The sequence below is a fragment of the Castor canadensis genome, chromosome 14, assembly GCF_047511655.1.
Source record: "Castor canadensis chromosome 14, mCasCan1.hap1v2, whole genome shotgun sequence".
In the NCBI taxonomy this organism is placed as follows: Eukaryota; Metazoa; Chordata; class Mammalia; order Rodentia; family Castoridae; genus Castor; species Castor canadensis.
In genome coordinates, this window is record NC_133399.1 from 924,743 (window position 1) to 942,782 (window position 18,040).

The following is an 18,040-nucleotide window of genomic DNA, read 5'->3' on the forward strand; positions in this document are numbered from 1 at the left end:
TTAAACCTTCTTCTACGTGAGGGTCACACTCCATGGCAACTTTAAGTCTCTCCTGCTGCTAACAGGGGACCTGCCACCACCGGTCTTCTCTGACCTCATCTCCGAACACCTCCCTTTACTGAATAAAGGTGTCACGGGGGTGACATGGGGTGACAGGCACTGTGCCTGGATGGCCTAGGCCTGGACGGTTGTGGGTCATCTTGGGCCCTGCGTCTGGGTCCTGGCCCTACCCAGCCATTTCCTCTTGTGGAGGAGCTGGGAACGAGCAGGCTTGGCCTCTGGACACAGGGGCAGTGGAAATACCTGCAGGGACTGCCACACTGGCGCTGTGGACACAATTAGGCCAGGCAGGGCCTCCCAGAGGGACAGGAGTGACTCGGGGGCTCGACCCCATCCCCCAGGGGTCCTCAATCCCAGGACCGGAGGGCAGGTGAGGAGGCCAAGCCAGATCCCCAGGGACGGGGACGGGGACGGGGACTCAGGCAGGTTCAGTGGGAAGCCCGGGTCACCGCCTCCCCCATGGCTGACCTCGCAGCAGACCAGACTGGGTGCAGGGCTGTGGGGTGAGGAGGTGGCAGGGCACAGCGCTGAAGTGAAGCATTTTGCGCCTATTGAAGAAAAGGCAAGAGGCTGTGGCCGGGGCGTGACCTGGGGGGACCCCCGCTGCCCCGGGGAGGGACAGCCCTGATCTGGGCCCCTGCGGCAGCCCCTGCGCAGGAGCGGCCGTGCCAGCTGCAAGTCTCCCGTCAGCTCACACCTCGGGACATCTTGTCCCCCGTGAGCGAGCGCTGGCAGGGGGCGGGCGGGGGGCGCGGAATGTGCTGGGCCCCAGCCCCGGAAGAAGGGAAAATGATTTTTCGTATTGTAAACTTGAAACACGGAAAAGCTGTTTTTAATTTAGCACAAACTGGCTTGCTGCTTCCCTCTGTGCACAGCGGCCGGTCCCTGGGAGACGGGCGGGGCGGGGGCGCTCGCCCCACTCGCACACGCGCCCACCTGCGGCCGCGGTCACGGTCACAGCCACGGCCGCGCGGCCTCGGCGCCCGCCCGCGGGACCCGGGACCCGGGCTCTGGGCTCTGGGGACCGCGGCGCCCCCTCCCTCCGCACCTGGGCTCGGGCTGTGGGAAGAGCCGGCCCCCCGGGACGGGACGGGACGGCGCAGGCAGCCGAGAGCCAGGCCAAGCGCGACTTTGGGGCCTGCGGGAGGCCAGGCCAAGGGGGCCTCGGGGGAGCCGTGTGAGGTGGGAATCCGCCCGGACCTGGCTCCGGCTGCGGCTCCGGAAACCGGGCCAGCCCCTCCGTTCTCACGGCCCCGAGCATGGATTCACCACGCTCCGCTCTCCTGTGGCACCTGGCCCGGCCTGCCCGGCACGATGGGCCCCGGCTGGAATGAGGTCACCCCACACGAGGGGTCCTGCCGGACGCGGAGGCACAACCCGTGCCCCACACAGCACGGGCGTCTGTGTGCGGCCCCTGTAGTCTGTGTGGCCAGCCAGCTGCCATGACCCCCTCCCCAGTAGAACCCCAGTTTGCTGCCAGCAGCTCCGTGCCCAGCTTCGGGCTTGATTTAAGATTCAGCAGAGCCGTTCTTGGCAGTGCCTTTTGCCAGGGTTGTTTTTGATCTGGGCTCATTTCCCGGCTCTGGCCAGTGAGCTGTGAGGGGTCGGGTGTTTCTGGACAAGGGAGAGGCCTTGTTGCCCCTTTCCTTTCCTGACTGCTTCCTATGTGGACACGATGCCAGGAGCTTCTGCAGCCATCTTGTGGCCATGAGGAGCAAGTTAGGAGAGGAACAAGGAGGCTTTCTCCGTGAGCCCTGAAATCCTGGGCACACCATCTTGGTCTTCTTACCCTCTGATTTTTCAGATCCCAGGTGCTGTTGGTCCAATATTCTGATACTAGCAGGCCAGCCTGGGCCAAGCAGAGAGACCGTAGCTCAACAACAACAACAAAAAAAACAAAAAACCCAGCAAAACAAAACAAAACTCAGAAACTCAGAGAAGTGGCAGGAAGGCTGGAAAACCAGGCTGAGAAAACAGGAGTCGAGGGACCAGGAAGCCAGACAGCCAGGCCCTCAACTGAAATGTCAGCGGCCTGGCTGGCGAGGAGTCTCTGCACGGCGCTCAGCCCCGCTGCCCCTGGGGAGCCAGGTGGCCCTGCCCTGCTGTTTCTTTGCCCTACTTGATCTGGGGTGGAACAGCCCTGTTGGCTCAGCCCCATCCTCTGCCAGTGTCCCAGCTGCCTGGGGAGCAGAGACGGGTCAGCATGTCAGTCAGCCGTAGCCATCCGTGCTCATTCTCCTCTGGCCTCGGTTGGGCCACTCTGCCGTGGACAATAGGACGCTCCGCTGCCCTGTGTTAAATGGATAAGCAGAACCACTCGGGCCCTCCAAAGGTCAAGACTTGGAACTCTTACACTATCGCATCTGCCCATCTGACTTTGGCCAGGCAAATCTCATAACCAAGCCCCAAAATGAGGAGTGGGGGAACGGCTTTCTCCGGGAAGGAAGGACTGCAGAGCGACACGGTCAAGACCATGGGCACAGAATCTGGGGCCGGGGCTGTGGGGGGACCGGGGCCAGTACCTTGGCTCACACTTCTCTTACTGAGGGCTGACTCCCCAGACTCGGATGGGGACCCAGGTAAAGAAAAACAGAGAACAAAAGCCAGCCCTTCCTCTACTGCAGCTGTGGCACCAGAGGCCTGGGGGCCCCCCCCTGTCTGTGACATCGGGGCAGGTGAGGAAGCTCTGGGTGTTGCGGGATGACCCTCCAACCTCCCTTAGCACAAGTGGGCTGCCCCCTAGAGGTGGCCCGAGCCCTGCTGGCGCCATCCCCAGTGCATCCTGTCTGCAGTCCTGGCCCAGCACTCACTGTGCCTTTTACTCTCTGACGGGGGGCCTGGTTTGGGGTCGGAGATGAGTCTGTGGCCTGAATTTACCTCCCCGCCATGTGGGCACCCCGAGAAGCCAGGGATCCCTTATAAGGAAGAGCTGGACAGCCAGCTGAGAGAGGCTAAGTGCCTCCCGAGCCTTATCTGTTTAATCTCTCAAGAGCTAATGGTGCCATTTACCCACACTTCCCCCAGAAGAGCAGCCAAGACACCGTCCCCCTGACGCACAAGGCCTGGCCAAAAACCCACAGGAGCTCAGGTTGTCATTGACCTTGTATAAAGGCTCCCTGAGGCCTGATGCAGGGGAAAGGTCTCTCCAGGAGGGGGACCAGCTGTGCAAAGGCCCTGAGGCAGCAAGACCGGGGTGGAGGGCAAGATGGGTCAGAGAGAGCTATGACACAGAGGACGGGTCCAGGAGGCAGCAGGAAGTGGTTTATAAGATGTGTTCCATAACCCAAGTGAAGCCCTTCAGCAATTGGACACTTCCTTCCCTTCCAGGACAGGCCAGAGAGTGACCCAGGCCTGGGTGAGCCTGGAGTGAGAGACTCAGCTCTCCTTGGTGATCTGGATAGGCCTTCTGGAGAAGGTGAGTCTTGAGGAATGAGTAGGCTGGAAGTCATTTAACAAACACTTTTGTGCCACCACCCCCCCAATCCTGCCATGTAGTATTATTCTGGGAAGTAGAATGAACACAGGTGAGTACAGAACAAGCCTCCAGAGTAGGAAAGCCTGTGTCGAGTCCTTTCCCTGTCACACAGGAACGGTTAAAAGAGGAAGGAAACTTCCAGCTTCGGATCTCAGTCAGCAGAGAACAGAGCAGGCAGCACCCCAGAAGCAGCTGCCTTCAGGGTGGGGTGCTCCCGGGTCGGGATGAGACACCAGGGGACGGCTGCCCACAGTCCTTAGGAGGGTCTCAGAGGAGAGGCCTGAGGGTGGAAGGTGCCAGCCACTCAAGGATCTAGGGGGACAGCAGCCCAGCCAAGGGAGCCATGCCCACAAAGACCTGGAGGTGGGGTGGTGAGGAGGTGGTGGGTGGGTCTGGGGGGCTCGGGAAGAGGGTAGGATGGGTAATGGGGTCCCTGTGGCTCACAGAGGCCACGGGATGTTCTGAGGAGCATCACAAGATCACCCTTGTTTTTAATTTTTTTTTTTTTTGCCACAGGGCCTCACCGTGCAGCCCTGGCTGGCCTGGAACTCCCAATCCTCTGGCCTCAGGCTCCGCTCCTGAGGGCTGGGGTCACAGGCAAGGCCACCGTGCCCAGGTCCCAGCTTAAGGAAGGAAGGGAATAAGAGGGGGGACAGGAAGACTTCAGCCCTGGATTCTGCCCGGTCACCCTCCTCTGACCTGGGGGTCAGTGGAGCAGAAGGGGACTTGAGTCACCGTCAAGGCGAATGGGGAGGTAGGGCAGCCACTGGACTCACTTCACCTGAGGTGCAGTCCTTTCTGCAACCTGACACCTTGCCCAATCTTTTCTTTCCACCTTTCTGTGTCGGGAAAGTGGCTCCCTGCAGATGTTTGTAAGGGACACAGGTAACCTCACTAAAACCATAAAAAAAAAAAAAGCCATGTGGGGCCAGAAGGTGGATCCTCCCTTGGGGCTGGGTTCTACCTCCCGGGATGGTGGCAAGAGCTAGAAGCCACCGGCAGCACACGCCTGCCGTTGGGAAGTGGGTCTCAGTCAGGGACAGACACAGAAAAAGAAATTCAAATAAACTCATGCAAAAGAGAGTTTTCAGGTCGTATCACTAAAAAGGCAGGGGTATCCAGCTTCAGGTGCAGCTGCATCCAGGAGCTGGACACCTTTGGGCTCTGTTTCCTAGACATGTGTTCAGCCTCTTCACACGGGGGCTTCCCACCGTGCAACCTTCAAGTAAGGCGGAGTCTTCTTGTTCCCACGGTCAAGCAAAAGTCCCAGAGTCGCATCTCATTGGGCAAACTGGCAGCCAATCCTGACGGCCCAGGCACTGGGCTGTGCTGATTGGCCAAGCCGTCCACGTCGGTGGGTGGGAGGAGTCGTGAGGCCAGCCCCACCCACTTCTCAGACTCTGGAAGGGTGAACAGAGGGTGTCCCGGAAGGACAGGCGTCGCCAGAAAGGGCAGGGTAGGAGATGCATGTCAAGCACAAAAGTGCTCAAAGCCACAAGAACAAGGACTGAAAGAGGGCGTGGCCAATGGCCAGGACACTCCAGAGGAAAACCTTTGAATAGGGATATTTTATTACCCGTCCTATAGCGTGGGAAGAGCCTGCTAGAAAATGCTGCTGTCCCCTGAATCTCCACCAGCACCCCCAGCTATCCTGCACTCTAGTATACAGTGTGCCTGTGTGTGGTGCAGACAGAACCCCTAAGCGGCCCAGATCCTTAATTCAATCCTCCTAGTTTCAGGACAGACAGCTGGGTGTCACTTCCCTGGGTCACCTCTCTACCACCGGGAAGACTGTGACCTCTTTCTCTGCTGAATCTAGGTGGAAACTCGGGATCCTTCTGTTACCACCCCAATGCAAAGCACAGACCTTTGAACGAAGGGGGTTATGGACGGGGTTTATGCGCTGGGGGCTGCAGGTGACATTCCCTGCCCCTGGTGGCCCCAGTTTCTCCCTCTCTCTCCCCCTCCCCCTCCCCCCTCTGTCTGTCTGTCTGTCTGTCTCTCTCTCTAGCTCCCCTTCTCTCTGCGGGTCTGGGATGGACCGGGGCATCGCGCATGCTAGGCGCGCCCCTGACACACGTGGGCATGTGTGGGTTACCCTCGCTCCCCTCCCCCGTGCCCCGGGCAGGGACCACGTGTGCCGGCTCCTGCGTGCCCCCACTTTACCTGACACACGGCAGGTGCTCCATGAACCTCGAGGGAATGCACCAATGGCCGGAACCCGGGACTGGTCTCAGAACTCTGAATCGGGGTGCCACCTATCCTTGGGGACATGCCAGGTCCTACCGTTGCAAACTGGACGGGCACGGGTCAGACTTGTCTCCCGCATCCTACCCCACCGCCTTCATGGACTCCGGCCCCGCAGCCGGGCGGCCGCTGTCCAGCGAACTAAGCAGCGGGACACCGCGCATGCGCGGAACCCCGACTCCTTTCCCTCCCTGTTTCTCCCCGCGGCGCACGCATGCGCCGTCGCCCCCGCGCCACGCGCCGCTGCTGCGCGCCTGCGCCTTGCACTTCCTCGCCGCCACCGCCATCACCACCGCCCCCCCCCATGCGCATGCGCACTCCACGCCGCCCGCGGGCCCGACCGGCGCGTGCGCGGTGGCGCGGGCGGGTGGGGGGCGGGAGGCGGAGGAGTAGGAGGAGGAGGTGGTGGAGGAGGCGGCGGCGGCGAGAAGATGGCGACTTCGAACAATCCGCGGAAATTCAGCGAGAAGATCGCGCTGCACAATCAGAAGCAGGCGGAAGAGACGGCGGCCTTCGAGGAGGTCATGAAGGACCTGAGCCTGACGCGGGCCGCGCGGGTGAGGGGGCCGCCCGCGCCCACCCCGCGGGCCGGCGGCAGCGGCGGCGGCGGCGGCGGCGGAGGGAGGGAGGGAGGCAGGGAGGGAGGGGCGCGTGCCGGGCGCGTGCCCGGGCGGGGGGCGGGGGCGCGCGCGGGGGCGGGGCGCGGCGGGGGCGGGGCTTGGCCGCCCGAGGGCACAGGTGTCCCCATGCCCCGCGTCGTGGGCGGGACGGTCCCCCTCCCCCATCCCCCCCCCCGCCTCGGGATCCCCGGGGTGCAGCATTGCTCCTGGGGGACGACAGGTGCCACCCTGTCTCTGCTACCTGGAGGGCACCGGGCCTCCACATTGTTACCTCCGGGAGGGGGAACAGGTGCGGCTCCAGCGCTACCTGAAGGGGACAGGTGTCCTGACATCACGGGTGGCTCACCCGAGGGGACAGATGCCTTCCCGCATCATTAGTACCTGCAGAGGACAGGTGTCCCCACATCACTGCCACGTGTGTGGGGCGCCGTGACACTGAGATGTGTGAGTTGGAAGATGTTTGCCAGCATTGCTTGGGGGTTGGGACCCGAGGGGGACAGGCGTCCCCATCGTTGCTACCCAAGGAGACAGGCATCCCCAATTTTGCTATCCAGGTTGACATGCAACCCCATCCTTGCTATCCAGGGGTACAGGCGTCCCCAGCCTTGCTACCCCGGGGCGGGGGGAACAGGTGCTCTCACATCCTTGCCACCTGAAGGGAGGGCTGTCTCTACATCATTGTCCCTCCTTGTGTATCGGGAGAGGGACAGATGTCCCCACTTGCAGACCGAGATGGGGCAGGTACTCTCACTCTGGAACACCTCAGTGCCCCCCATGGCGTCCTAAGAGCGGACAAGCACGCAGTTTGCGCTGTGTCCTGGAACTGGGAGTGACACAGCTGGATGTGTCCTGTGGCTTGTATGGTGGGAACCAGGCAGGGTTCCTGCTGGTGGGACAGGGGACTGCTGGCTACAGGGTGGGGCAGAGATCTGTGTCTGTGCAGCCTGTATGTTGGGGAACCAGGCGCCGTTCCTCCTGGTGGGATAGGGGACAGCTGGCCACTGGAGCCAGAATGCAGGACAGGTGTGCCTCGGGTGGGGGTGTCCTTGGGGTGGGGAGCAAGTCCCTACAGCCTGGGCAGCCGTGTGGGCCTGGGGCTGCACCGTGGCTGGCTCTTCTCCTGGGACAGCCCTGTGGTTCCCAAGGGGGCGAGGCACTCCCTGGTCAGGCGTGCCTGGCAAGACCTTCCTCGTGGGTCAGGAGGCAAGAATGCTGCTGTGTAGTGCAGAGTGGGGGGTCCTGCCCTGCACCCCAGGCCTTGGGGAGGTCAGGGCTGCAAACCCTGCATCCCTGGTTTCTGAATTCGGCTACTCGTTGGACTGGCCCAGGAGAACTTGGCTGGGACTTGGGGTCGTGTTATAATTGAGTCCCCTGTTTCTCCCCGAGATCGTGACTGACTTTACTGTCGAGGACGTGTGTCTTCACGAGGATATATTGATCCTCAGCCGGGCTCCGTCCCTTTGCTGGGGGACACTGCCCTTCTTCTCCCCAGGGATGGACAGGTGGCTGGCAAGCGAGCGGTCGCACGTGTGCGCGGTCGGGGAGCCCAGGACGGCGGTGTGCATGTAGTTGGTGCCAAGTGTTTGTGGTGTGACAGGAAGAAAGGGGTCCTGTTGTCTTCGTGGGTGCGCTGGGAAGGGATTGTTGTTGAAAAGGTTCCTTTCAAATAACCGTGTTATCGAGATGTCACTTACAGTTACTTGTTTAACGGTGGCTTTTAGTTTACTCACAGTGTGTGACCCCTCCCCCACCTCTAACGTTCCATCCCCCAAAAGGAGACCCTGTTTCCATCAGCAGCCACTCCCTGTCCCTTTCCCCAGCCCCTGGAAGCCATCACTGGGGACGATTCTGCGCCTCACTTCCCGGGGACACTGGGGACATCTATATGGAGACATTTCTGCCCATCATGAGGGTCGCCGTTTGGCAGGTCGTCCCACAGTCTTCACGCACCACGTGGGTGTGCCCCTCAGGAAGGCTCCCTCCCAGCTTGGTGGACGCAGAGACCAAGCTTGTGGACCCCCAGGGCACTGTCACACCTGTGCCCAGGTGAGGAGCGACTCCCATTCCTGTCCTGCTCAGTGGTGATGCACTTGGAGCTGCTTTCCTGCCAGGGAGGCCCCACCAGAGGCCGTCTGCTAAATGAGTGTTGGGGCAGGGCCTCGGGGCCATGGGGGGGCCGTGTGGGGTTGGGGTGGGGAGCCAGGGTACAAGCGTTCCTCCCACTGTGCCCAAGAGCTGCAGCTCTCTGCTGTGTGACTCTGGGCAGGTTTCTTAACCTCTCTAGATCTGTGAAGGTTAGGGCAGGCAGCTGGTTCATTTCACTCAATGACAGTTTTCCTTAGCTGGTGCATTCTGGGACTGTGCTGGTGGTGGGGACCCAGTGGACACTCCAATGCCATGCTTTGGGGTAGCTGGCGTGGATCTAGGGGGCACCAGAGAGAATGATTCCTTAGGTGTAAAATAGTCTATTCACAGGGGGACACCCAGAGGACCCGAGAGGAGGAGGAGGGGGAGGCAAGAAGGTGGGTGCTGAGGCAGGGGAGGGACAGAGGGGGCCTGCAGCGGGGGTGGCCATCCCGACTTACTTTATTGAGACACACAGCAGCCCGCTGTAGGCTCGGCATTCTGGGATTGAGGCAGCCACCTGTGCATGGGGAAAGAATGGCTTCCCTAGAAGAGCTACAGGCTTCCCCCCCTGGTCATTGTTCTCCAAAGATACAGTGTAGCAAGTGTCTAGGTGGCAGTTACAGTGTCTCCTTGACAGAATGAAGACTCAGGGGAGGCCAGGAGGGGAGGCTTTGAGAGGCCATGTGGGCGCAGGCTCTGTTGCAGACCCCACAGCATCCGTGGGCTGCGAGGCCTTGGGATTTCTGGAGCTGGTCCCCCTCCAACACCCAGGGACAGCTAGTTTGTATGCACCAATCAGTGGCTTTTGTGATAGTCACAGCCGTGGCCCATAGGCAGCCAAGCTGAAACTCCTTTGCACCCTCAGAGGAGCCCCCAGTCCCCAGCCCCTGCCCCGCTTCCTGTTCTGGGCATTTCCTGTCGATCGGATACATGGCACGTGGCCTTTGTGCCTGGCTCTGTCACTCAGCACCTTGTTTTTGAGGTCCATCCACGTGTGGCATGGGTTGGACCTCATTTTTTTTTTTTCCAGCCCTGTGGTTGGAACTCAGGGCCTCCACCTTGAGCTGTAGGGAAGAACACGGAGCACAGAGTTCACCCCTTTGTATTTCCTCAAGTGTGCTGTGCAACGGGGAGTTCTGATGTGGCGCCATCGTCACCTCACTCCCCCGAGGCTGGGTGATGCAGGTCCAACCTGTGAGGCCATCGTCTGCCGCTTGGACCCTGTGTGTCCACCTCCGGCTGAGGTGCAACCCAAGCTGCCCTTGGTCGTCATGTCCACATGGCTGTGCAATGTGAACTTCCTCGCACAGACGTGGACCAAGGGACAGCGTGGTGCCCTCTGAGGACGCCTCTGCCTCGGGGAGGCGTCACACCCCGTCAACTGGGCTTAGGGCAGCCTGGGCCTCCAGGTTAGGGCCGTACTGGCGTGGGCAAGCAAGGCAGGGCCCCCCAAAGATGCTGGCGGATTGGAGCGGGGAGAGAGGGGATGGGAATGTCAGCTGCTGGCTGGTAGCATGGGACATGGCACTTGGGCTGAAAGAAGACCTCACATAGCTAGGTGTGGTGGCCCTGTGGTCCCAGCTACTCGGGAGGTGGAGGCAGGAGGGTTGCTGGAGCCCGGGAGTTTGAGACAAGTTAGGGCAGCACAGGGAGACCCCGTCTCAAGAAAGTAGCAGTTCCCTGGTCGAACTGAGGGACAATGTGCTGGTCCTTCCCAGGATGGTGAAGCAACCGGTCCCTGGACACAGGGCTAAGGTATTGAAGAGGGAGGTCACCTGGCCTGGCCCCCATCCCAGCTCTGGCAGTGGCCACCTCCCCGCTGGCTGCCTGCCCTGCCTGGTGCCGTCTGTGGCCTCTGTGCATACATAGGACCCATCCCCTAGACCGGGAGTCACACCCATAGTGGCCTCGTGATGGCCCCAACAATCATTAGTCCACCCCTCGAGTCCCCTGGAACCTGGGGACGGAGTCCTCTCTAGAAAGGTCTCCGCGGGTGGAATTCGGGTTAGGATCCAGGGCTGAGGTCATCAGGATTGAGGGTGGCTCTCACCTCAGTGGACTAGTGTCCTTATAAAAAGGGAAGGCAGATTGGCGGAGTGCCTGCCTAGCAAGTGTGAGGCCCTGAGTTCAAACTCCCGTGCCAACCCCCCCCTCAAATAAATAAAATTTAAAAAGGGGAGGCAATACAGAGCCCCTGGGCGATGGCCTCATGCAAACAGACAGGGACTGGGAGCGGCTAGAAAGGCCTTCAGGCGACCTCGGGGCCCTGGCTATGCAGGGAGCTCAGGGTGAAGGGGACAGAGGGCAGTGGGCCTGGGTCAGGGCAGGGCTGGCTTGTGCCTGGTGTTTTGGAGCTGACTGCCTGGCAGAGGCCAGATGCCCAGGGGACAAAGAGTGAGGACTTTGGATTGTGTCCTGAGCAGGGGCGGGGACAGAGTGACCAGAGTCACTCTCCCACTGTATCCTCAGTCCTGCCCCCATCTAGCAGATGGGGAAACTGAGGCTGCAGCAGCAACCTGGCCAGAAGAGGCAAACGTGGTGCTGCCCGGGGAGAAGCAGCGACGTGTGATTGAGGGGTTAGAGCCACGCTTGAACCTTCTCTTGCTTGGCTGGGAGGCGGGGTTTCCGCTGTATGACTCAGTTTCCCCAGCTGAGTCCCCGTTTCTCCTGTGTCCAGACCCAGGAGTCACCGTCTTCTGCTGCGGGCCACTGTGGTCTTGGAGGGAGTGACCGCAGTGGCGGGCAGGGGGGACAGCACACGAACCTGTTTGCGGAGTTGAGGGTTGGTCTGGCCCCCACACCCACCTCCACATCCCTACAGAGGTCCCCTGCCTGGGCTGTGACACCTGAGACAGATGTCCTGTCACCCAGTGTGTGGCTGGAAATGTCATCACCAGCCCAAGATGCCGGGCACCTGTGCACGCTAAGCGCCCGCCCTCACAGGCCACTGCCCGGAGCCTCTCCCAGCGCGTGCTCCGCAGGCCAGGCTTTGTCCCGTGCAAAGACGCATCCTCCTCCTGGCGTTCCGTGTGGCCTGGGTCCGCGTGGCCCTCCACACCGGCCAGCATGGCCTGGCCTCCACTTGGACCGCTGCTCCTGTTTCTCTGTTAACCTGGAATTACGGATGGCACCTCCAGCCGTGGTGACCACATGTGAAGCGACATGTCAGTATGTCAGACAGCAGAGCCGGCCAGGTGTGGCTCAGTTGTCCCTGGCTGTGACACGTGCCTGAGGACAGCGGCCTAAGATGGGGGTGGGGGGGTGGGGGGTGGAGTTTGCTCTGCCTCCTGGCATCAGAGGTCTCAGACCTGAGGGGAGGCGGCCCCTGTCCCACTTTGGGGACGTCTGAGGTTCTGCGTGGGCAGGTGTGGGGTGCGGGGTCCGAGGGCCCTGCCCCAGGTGTGGGCAGGTGTGTGAGTGCTGACCACGGACTCACCCGGGTGGACAGGTCAGTGTGGGCTGGGGCAAGCTGGCCCTGGGCTCAGTGGCCGTCATGCTTACAGTGGGGAGGATCTTCCTGTCACTGTCCCTGTTCTCAGCCCAGAGCACAGAGCCAAATGACTCTTGCCTGAACCTGTCACAGCTTGCTCTGTGTCTTGGGGTCCCATGACATCACAGGCCATCAGATCCCTCTGTTTGGGACTGGGTGTGGTTCATCATGGTGGAGCGGCCATCATCTGTGCTGGTGGCTTCTGGTCTCAGCTTGGGGATTCCACAGGGTGTATAGGGAAAGGCCATATAGACGTCAGGGCTGGGGTTTGGCCTGGGAGGTGACAGCCAGTGTGAGGTGCAGCAGGCTTCAAACCAGCAGCCAGTCCATTGAGAGCAGGTGCTCACGGGGCTGCGTCTGCCTCCAGGGCATGTGGCAGCATTTGGGGACATTTCTGGTTGTCACGACTGGGGGCGAGGTGGGAGCTGTGCCGTCTTTGAGTGGGTGGGGACTCAAGATGCAGCTCGGCAGACCCTCAGCCCAGCTCCACCCCCAGTGGCCTGGCCCTAAACAGTGGCTGGCGGGAAGGCTGGTGCCGAGCTTCTGGGGTGCAGGGTGCTCGGGGTGGTGGTGAAGGCAGTGACGGTGCCATCCTTGGGTTGCAGGGAGGCTGAGGTCCCAAAGCCGTGCTGGCAAGCGTGAGGGGAGCGAGGGGAGATCCAGCCAGTGTGGACCACCCCAGGGGCCTGTGAGGACCCTTGTCTGTGGACAGGCCTGGGATCAACCAGCTGGGCCGGGCAGGGCAGGGCATGCCAGGACTGCATGGAGTGAGGGACTGGGAGAGGCAGGTGGCAGAGGGCCCTGACTGTGCAGATGACGGAAGCCACAAGCCCTACTGGGGATCGTGATGGCAGTGTGTGTGACCAGGGTAAAGTAGCAGAAGCCAGCTTTGTTGGAGTCCCTGGGCATGGTGGGCTATGGCAGTGGCCCATGAGAGAGAGCCTGTCACCCACCCCTCCTGCCCGGATGAAAAACACTTGCAGCATGAAGGGAGCAGGGGCCAGAACTTGGTCCGTGTTACACACTGGGCCTTGACTTACGTCCAGCCATCGAAACACAGAGGTTGTCCCTGGTTTCCACCACCCCGTCCGTGAACGAGGGTGACACTGTCCTCACTGAGTGCGGGGAACAGCCCCACCATGTGTCACTGAGCTCTGTGGTGGGGAGTGGGTGACCCACCACGAGGGTTTTTTTGTTTTGTTTTTGGTGGGTCTGGGGTTTGAACTCAGGGCTTCACGCTTGCATGGTAGGTGCTCAATGGCTTGAGCCATACCTCCAGCCCATTTTGGTCTGGTTATCTTGGAGATGGGGGGGTGGGGGGGTTCATGAACTATTTGCTTGGGCTGGCCTTGAACTGTGATCCTCCTGATCTCAGCCTCCCAAATAGCTGGGACCACAGGTGTGAAAGCCATCAGCGCCCAGCTTCCAAGAGGGGTTTTGAGCAAGGCTTGGGAAGGGCGGGGTCCCCCCAGCCTGCAGTGTGGGGGTGCCAGCAATTTGGGGGACCTGGTCATACCTTGGAGCCCCTGCCATGGACAGCCTCTCCGCCCTGACACCCTCCCTCTACTCCTGGTGCCACCATGCCCTGCTGGCTCCCATGCAGAGGAAGAGACCCAGGTGTGGCCGGATGGGGGTCCAGGTGTGCAAACAAGGAAGCCACTGTGTGCCTCGAGGGCCAAGGCTACAGAGTCAATATTTATTGTTTGCCAAGAGGAAATGAAGCAAGGCCAGGTCTCGTCCTCAGGGTGCTCAAATGGCACACAGGGGAAAAGCGCAGGGACGTTCTACGGCTCCAGGCGCCCCCCAGTGTGGTCCCCACGTCCCCTGGCTGTGGCAGCCCCAGGCGTCCCTCACAGCTCTGCTCCCCCGCCATGGAGAAGGGGCCCCATGGTCTCTGAATCCTCAGGTCACATGGGTGTCTGGACTGGGGCCTGGCGATGGGTGCCACCTGCTCGTGCTGGCTAGGTTCTGGGCACAGATGCCACCAGCACATGGCGATGGTGGCAGTCGGGGCACAGGGTGGGGACTCGGCAGGCATCCAGCAGGTGGTGAGGACACGCAGTGAGCACATGCTAGCAGGCACTCAGAGTGTATGCAGCAGGCGCACAGGCTGTATCCAGCAGGCCCTTGGTGTGTATTCGGCAGGCTCTCGGGGAGCACTACAGCAGTAGCGAGGGCCCTGATCTCACAGTGTGGTTTGGGAGAACAGCGCTTCCTGCCACCCCACCAGGCTCCCGCGAGTCCCGGGACAAGGCCTGGGGTCCTGTTGTCAGTCCGTGCTCAGGGCCGTGGCGTCAGGAGCGTACAGCAGCGACTTTCTGGAGCTCTGGGGGAGCCATGCCAGCCGAGCCTGACCTGACACACGTGGCGGGCCGGGTAGACGTCACACCCCTCGAGTCGGGCAGCACCCCTCAGCTCCGGGGACAAAGTGAGAGGCTCCAGGGTCTCCCCGCGAGGCCGGAGCTTCTCACGGGAGGATCTTGGTGGTGAGGCTCGGGGACCATGGTGAGGCCTTGGCATCTGGTCCTGGATGTCAGGATGGTGACATGACTTATGTGCAGCAGAGATGCCCCCTCCTACCGTGTGGGACAGGTTTGGGGCAGGGGCAGGAGATGGGGACCGCTGGCTGTGTCGCCCTGTGCCCCAGGGCGCTGGAGCTGGCACAGCAGAGCCTGCTGTCACCCAGGGGGCACGGGAAGCGGGGTTCGTGTTACATGGTGACATCCTCGCTCCCAGTGTACAGGAACTCACTCTGCAGCTCGGGCTGGCCTGGAACTCAGGACCCTCCTGCCTCTGCCGACCGATTGCTGGGGTCACAGACGCGGCCATTGTGCCCGGCCAGGGCCTGATTTCATGTAGGAAGTTCCCTAGATCTGAGCAGGGCTGGGTGGCAGGGCAGGCGTCTGTGTGTGAGTCCCCAAGGTGCTGAATCCATGGCCACGTGTGAGCACCGTGGGTGCCGGGGACCCCAGTCCAGGGTCTCCTTGGGACTTTCATCCCAGGCCCACTGCTGCTGGGGTGCGGCTTGTGGCTGTGGCCGGCGCTCACCCAGCCCCACACCTTGGTGTTTTTTTCTTTACAAATTGAGCTGTTTGTGTTTCCACGCTTGTGTTGGAATTGGAAACAGAAACCCGAGCCTTCGTTTCCTCTGGGCTCTGGCCGCTCACCTGGGTGCAGAGGGCGGGGTGCGGGCCAGTTGGTCAGTCGCCCGGAAGTGTCCAGGAGGTGACAGCACTGCCCAGCGGGGCGCCTGCCCGGTGGATGGCTCTGCAGCCTGGCTGTCCCTCGGGCTGGGGACACAGGAGGCGGAGCTGAGATGGCCGCCAGCCTCAGAGCCCTCCCCCAGTCCTTTCAGCTTTTGCAGTTTTTTTTCAGGTAGGGTCTTAGAGTCTTGCCCAGGGCTGGCCTCGACCAGAATCGTACTTGCCTGTGCCTCCCTAGCTGGGATGACAGGCATGTCACACTATACCTGTCTTACTGGTTGAGATGGGGGGGAGCTGGCCTAAACTGTGAACACCCCCATTGCCTGCCTGCCAAGTAGCTGGGATTATAGGCGTGAGCTACTGTGACTGGCCAGCTCTGTTTAATGTTTGAGGCTCTGCCACTCTGCTCCCTGCAGAGACTGTACTGTTCACTGTCCTCCCCACAGGCCACTCAGCCCCAGTGGCCCCCCCATAACCCTCTAGCACCTGCCGTTTTGTTTTCTTTTCAGCACTGGCTGTGCTGCTGGGCGTGCGGTGGTCTCTCCCTGTGGTTTTGATCCGTGGTTGCTGAAGATCAGGGCCGTGCGGGGCGGCCGCTCGCGTGGAGAAGTCTCTCTCTGTTCGCGTCCCCTGCGAGCCGTTTCTGCACTGGGCTGTCTTTTTGTGTACCCTGGACATTAATTTCTTATCAGCGATGTGATTCGCAAATATTTCTCTCGTTCCGGGGAGCGGAGCCTCTGCACTCCGCGGATGGCGTCCTTTCATGCACAAATGTTTTTAATTTTGACGGAGTCCAAATTTCTGTTTTTTTTTTTTTGTCTTTTAGCATGGGATCCAAGAAGTCCCTGGCAGAGCCGGCGTTGTGAGCTCTCTCTGTGTCTCCTTCTCACAGGTTTATAATCTGCGTTACGTGTCACTTCTGATTTCTGGGTTTATATTTGGCAGTTACACTTCCAGGGCGATAGTTTGGGGTTTTTGGTTTTCTGGTTTTCACTTTGTTCGACTTGGAGCTGAGTTTCGCACGCAGTGCTGGGGCCGGCTCCAGCTCCACTCTCCCTGCAGAGCCGTGCGTGCGAGACCATCTTGGAGACGTGGGGCGCCAGCGTCCTCGAGGACGACTTGCCTTTACACCTGAGGGCTCGTTCCCAGCTCTCTGTCTGTCCAGGGATTGTCTGTCCATCTGTCTGCACCAGCACCACACCGTTCTCATTGCCAGGGCTTGGCAATGAGCTTTGCCACTGGGAAGGGCTCACCCTTCTCTTTCAGGGCCATCTTGGTCCCCTGAGCGCCCCTAAGAATTTCAGGACGGAGTTTTGTTCTGTCTTGTTTCGGTTTGGGCAGTCGGGGTTTGAACTCAGGACTTGTCACTGCCTGGCAGGCATCCTACCACTTGAGTCCACCTTCAGTTCCTTTTTGCTCTGTTCATTCTGGAGACAGGGCCCCAGCGTCCAGGCTCCTGGACAAAACACGGATGTCAGTTGAGGCCCTTGGCAGTGGCCTCTGCCTTCCTCCTTCCTGTCCAGGATGCCCGGGCCCTGGCCTCGGCCCCCCAGCCCAGGGGTCTCAGGTATGGGCTGGGCCGTGACTTCCCTCTCTTCCCACGTCCCTCACCCGTGCTGCCCCTCCTGCCCCTGGGGCCCTGCCACGGGAGGCTGTGTCCTGTAACTTGCAGCAACCTTGGCTGCTTTTCCAGCTGCCCACGCTGATCTGTCCCCTATGGAGTGACCGCCTCCTCCCAGGCCCTGGAGGACAGGCTTGTCCTGGGCCCCGGCAGCCAGGCGGGATACAGAGGAGCCCATGGAGCTAGCGACGTCCCTGGGCCAGGTGGACGTGGAGCAGGGCAGTATGGGGGTGCCGGAGGGGACAGCCAAGGGGATGGCTATGGCCAGGCCTCTGCCCTTGGGCAGTGGTTGACACCATCCCACGGGTGGTGTGACAAGTCACAGGAGGGGCATGACCACTGGCACAGAGGACAGGTGGTGACATGAGCCAGGGTCAGCCCTGGCACCTCAGATCCGCCCAGCTGTACCTCAAGGCCCGTGTGGGAAGGAGGAGATGGCAGCTGCAGGGATTGCAGGGACTGGGTGGGGCATGGGGGGCTGTGTGGGACACGACAGAGTCTGGAGCCGCCCAGGACTTGTGTCCGCAAGAGGCCGGGCACGGCAGCAGGGTGGCTTCTTCTGGGACCCTGGGCAGCTCCATGACCTGGGACACACAGGTCTCTGGGAAGGAAGGTCCTCGCTGCGGCCCTGTCTGTGGATGCCACCCAGCCTGGACTGAGGGGCCATTCCTACAGGAGTGAGCCCAGGGCTCTGAAGGCCTCAGTCTGGTTCCCGTGCCATGTCCCAGAGAGGCTGCTGTGCCAAGACCTCACTCAGCTGAGATCCCACCAGGCTCAGATCTGGAGGCTCTGAAGTCACATCTCCCATGGCCACCTCTCTTGGGCAGCCTGGCCTCCTCAGACCCCACTCCCCCAGAGCCTCTGCACTCGCCAGGCCTCCCACCTGCAGCGTTCTTCCAGCTTCACTTTCACTGTCACCTCATGGCCACCTGCCCCCTCTCCATCTCCTGCCGGTTTTCTGCACAGATTCCTTCCATTGTCCCCTGCCAAGGCACCCAGTCCAGTCTTCCTTGCTGGCGGGTGGCCCTTTGGCCTGCGTGGCTCGTCCTGGGCACTGCGGCTCCCTGCCCTGGCCTCCCTTCACAGAGGGGCCCAATCCTGCTGGCCAGGGACACATCGGGTTTAACTGGCCAGTGTAGGGACAGATGGGATCCGGGCTGTGCGGAGGGGTGAGCTGCCCCTCCCGAGGGGGCTCTG

General features: G+C 61.2%; 1 protein-coding gene and 1 long non-coding RNA gene across 5 annotated transcripts in view; one reads left to right on the plus strand and one right to left on the minus strand.

Annotated features, from left to right (window-relative positions):
- Positions 1-4,604: 4,604 nt before the first annotated feature.
- LOC141416593 (uncharacterized) lies at positions 4,605-5,963 on the minus strand. The gene is made up of 2 exons (XR_012441231.1): positions 5,702-5,963; positions 4,605-4,935 (listed from the first exon to the last, which is right to left on the minus strand). It is a non-coding gene; the product is annotated as an uncharacterized lncRNA (long non-coding RNA).
- Positions 5,964-6,168: 205 nt separating this feature from the next.
- The window catches only part of Crtc1 (CREB regulated transcription coactivator 1), a 43,739-nt gene continuing 31,867 nt past the window's right edge, over positions 6,169-18,040 (plus strand). For all 4 annotated transcript variants that reach the window (XM_074053608.1, XM_074053609.1, XM_074053610.1 and 1 more), the window contains exon 1: positions 6,169-6,339. In XM_074053608.1, coding sequence (XP_073909709.1) covers positions 6,214-6,339 — 126 coding nt within the window. In that variant the 5' untranslated portion in view covers positions 6,169-6,213. The remainder of the gene's footprint in view (positions 6,340-18,040) is intronic.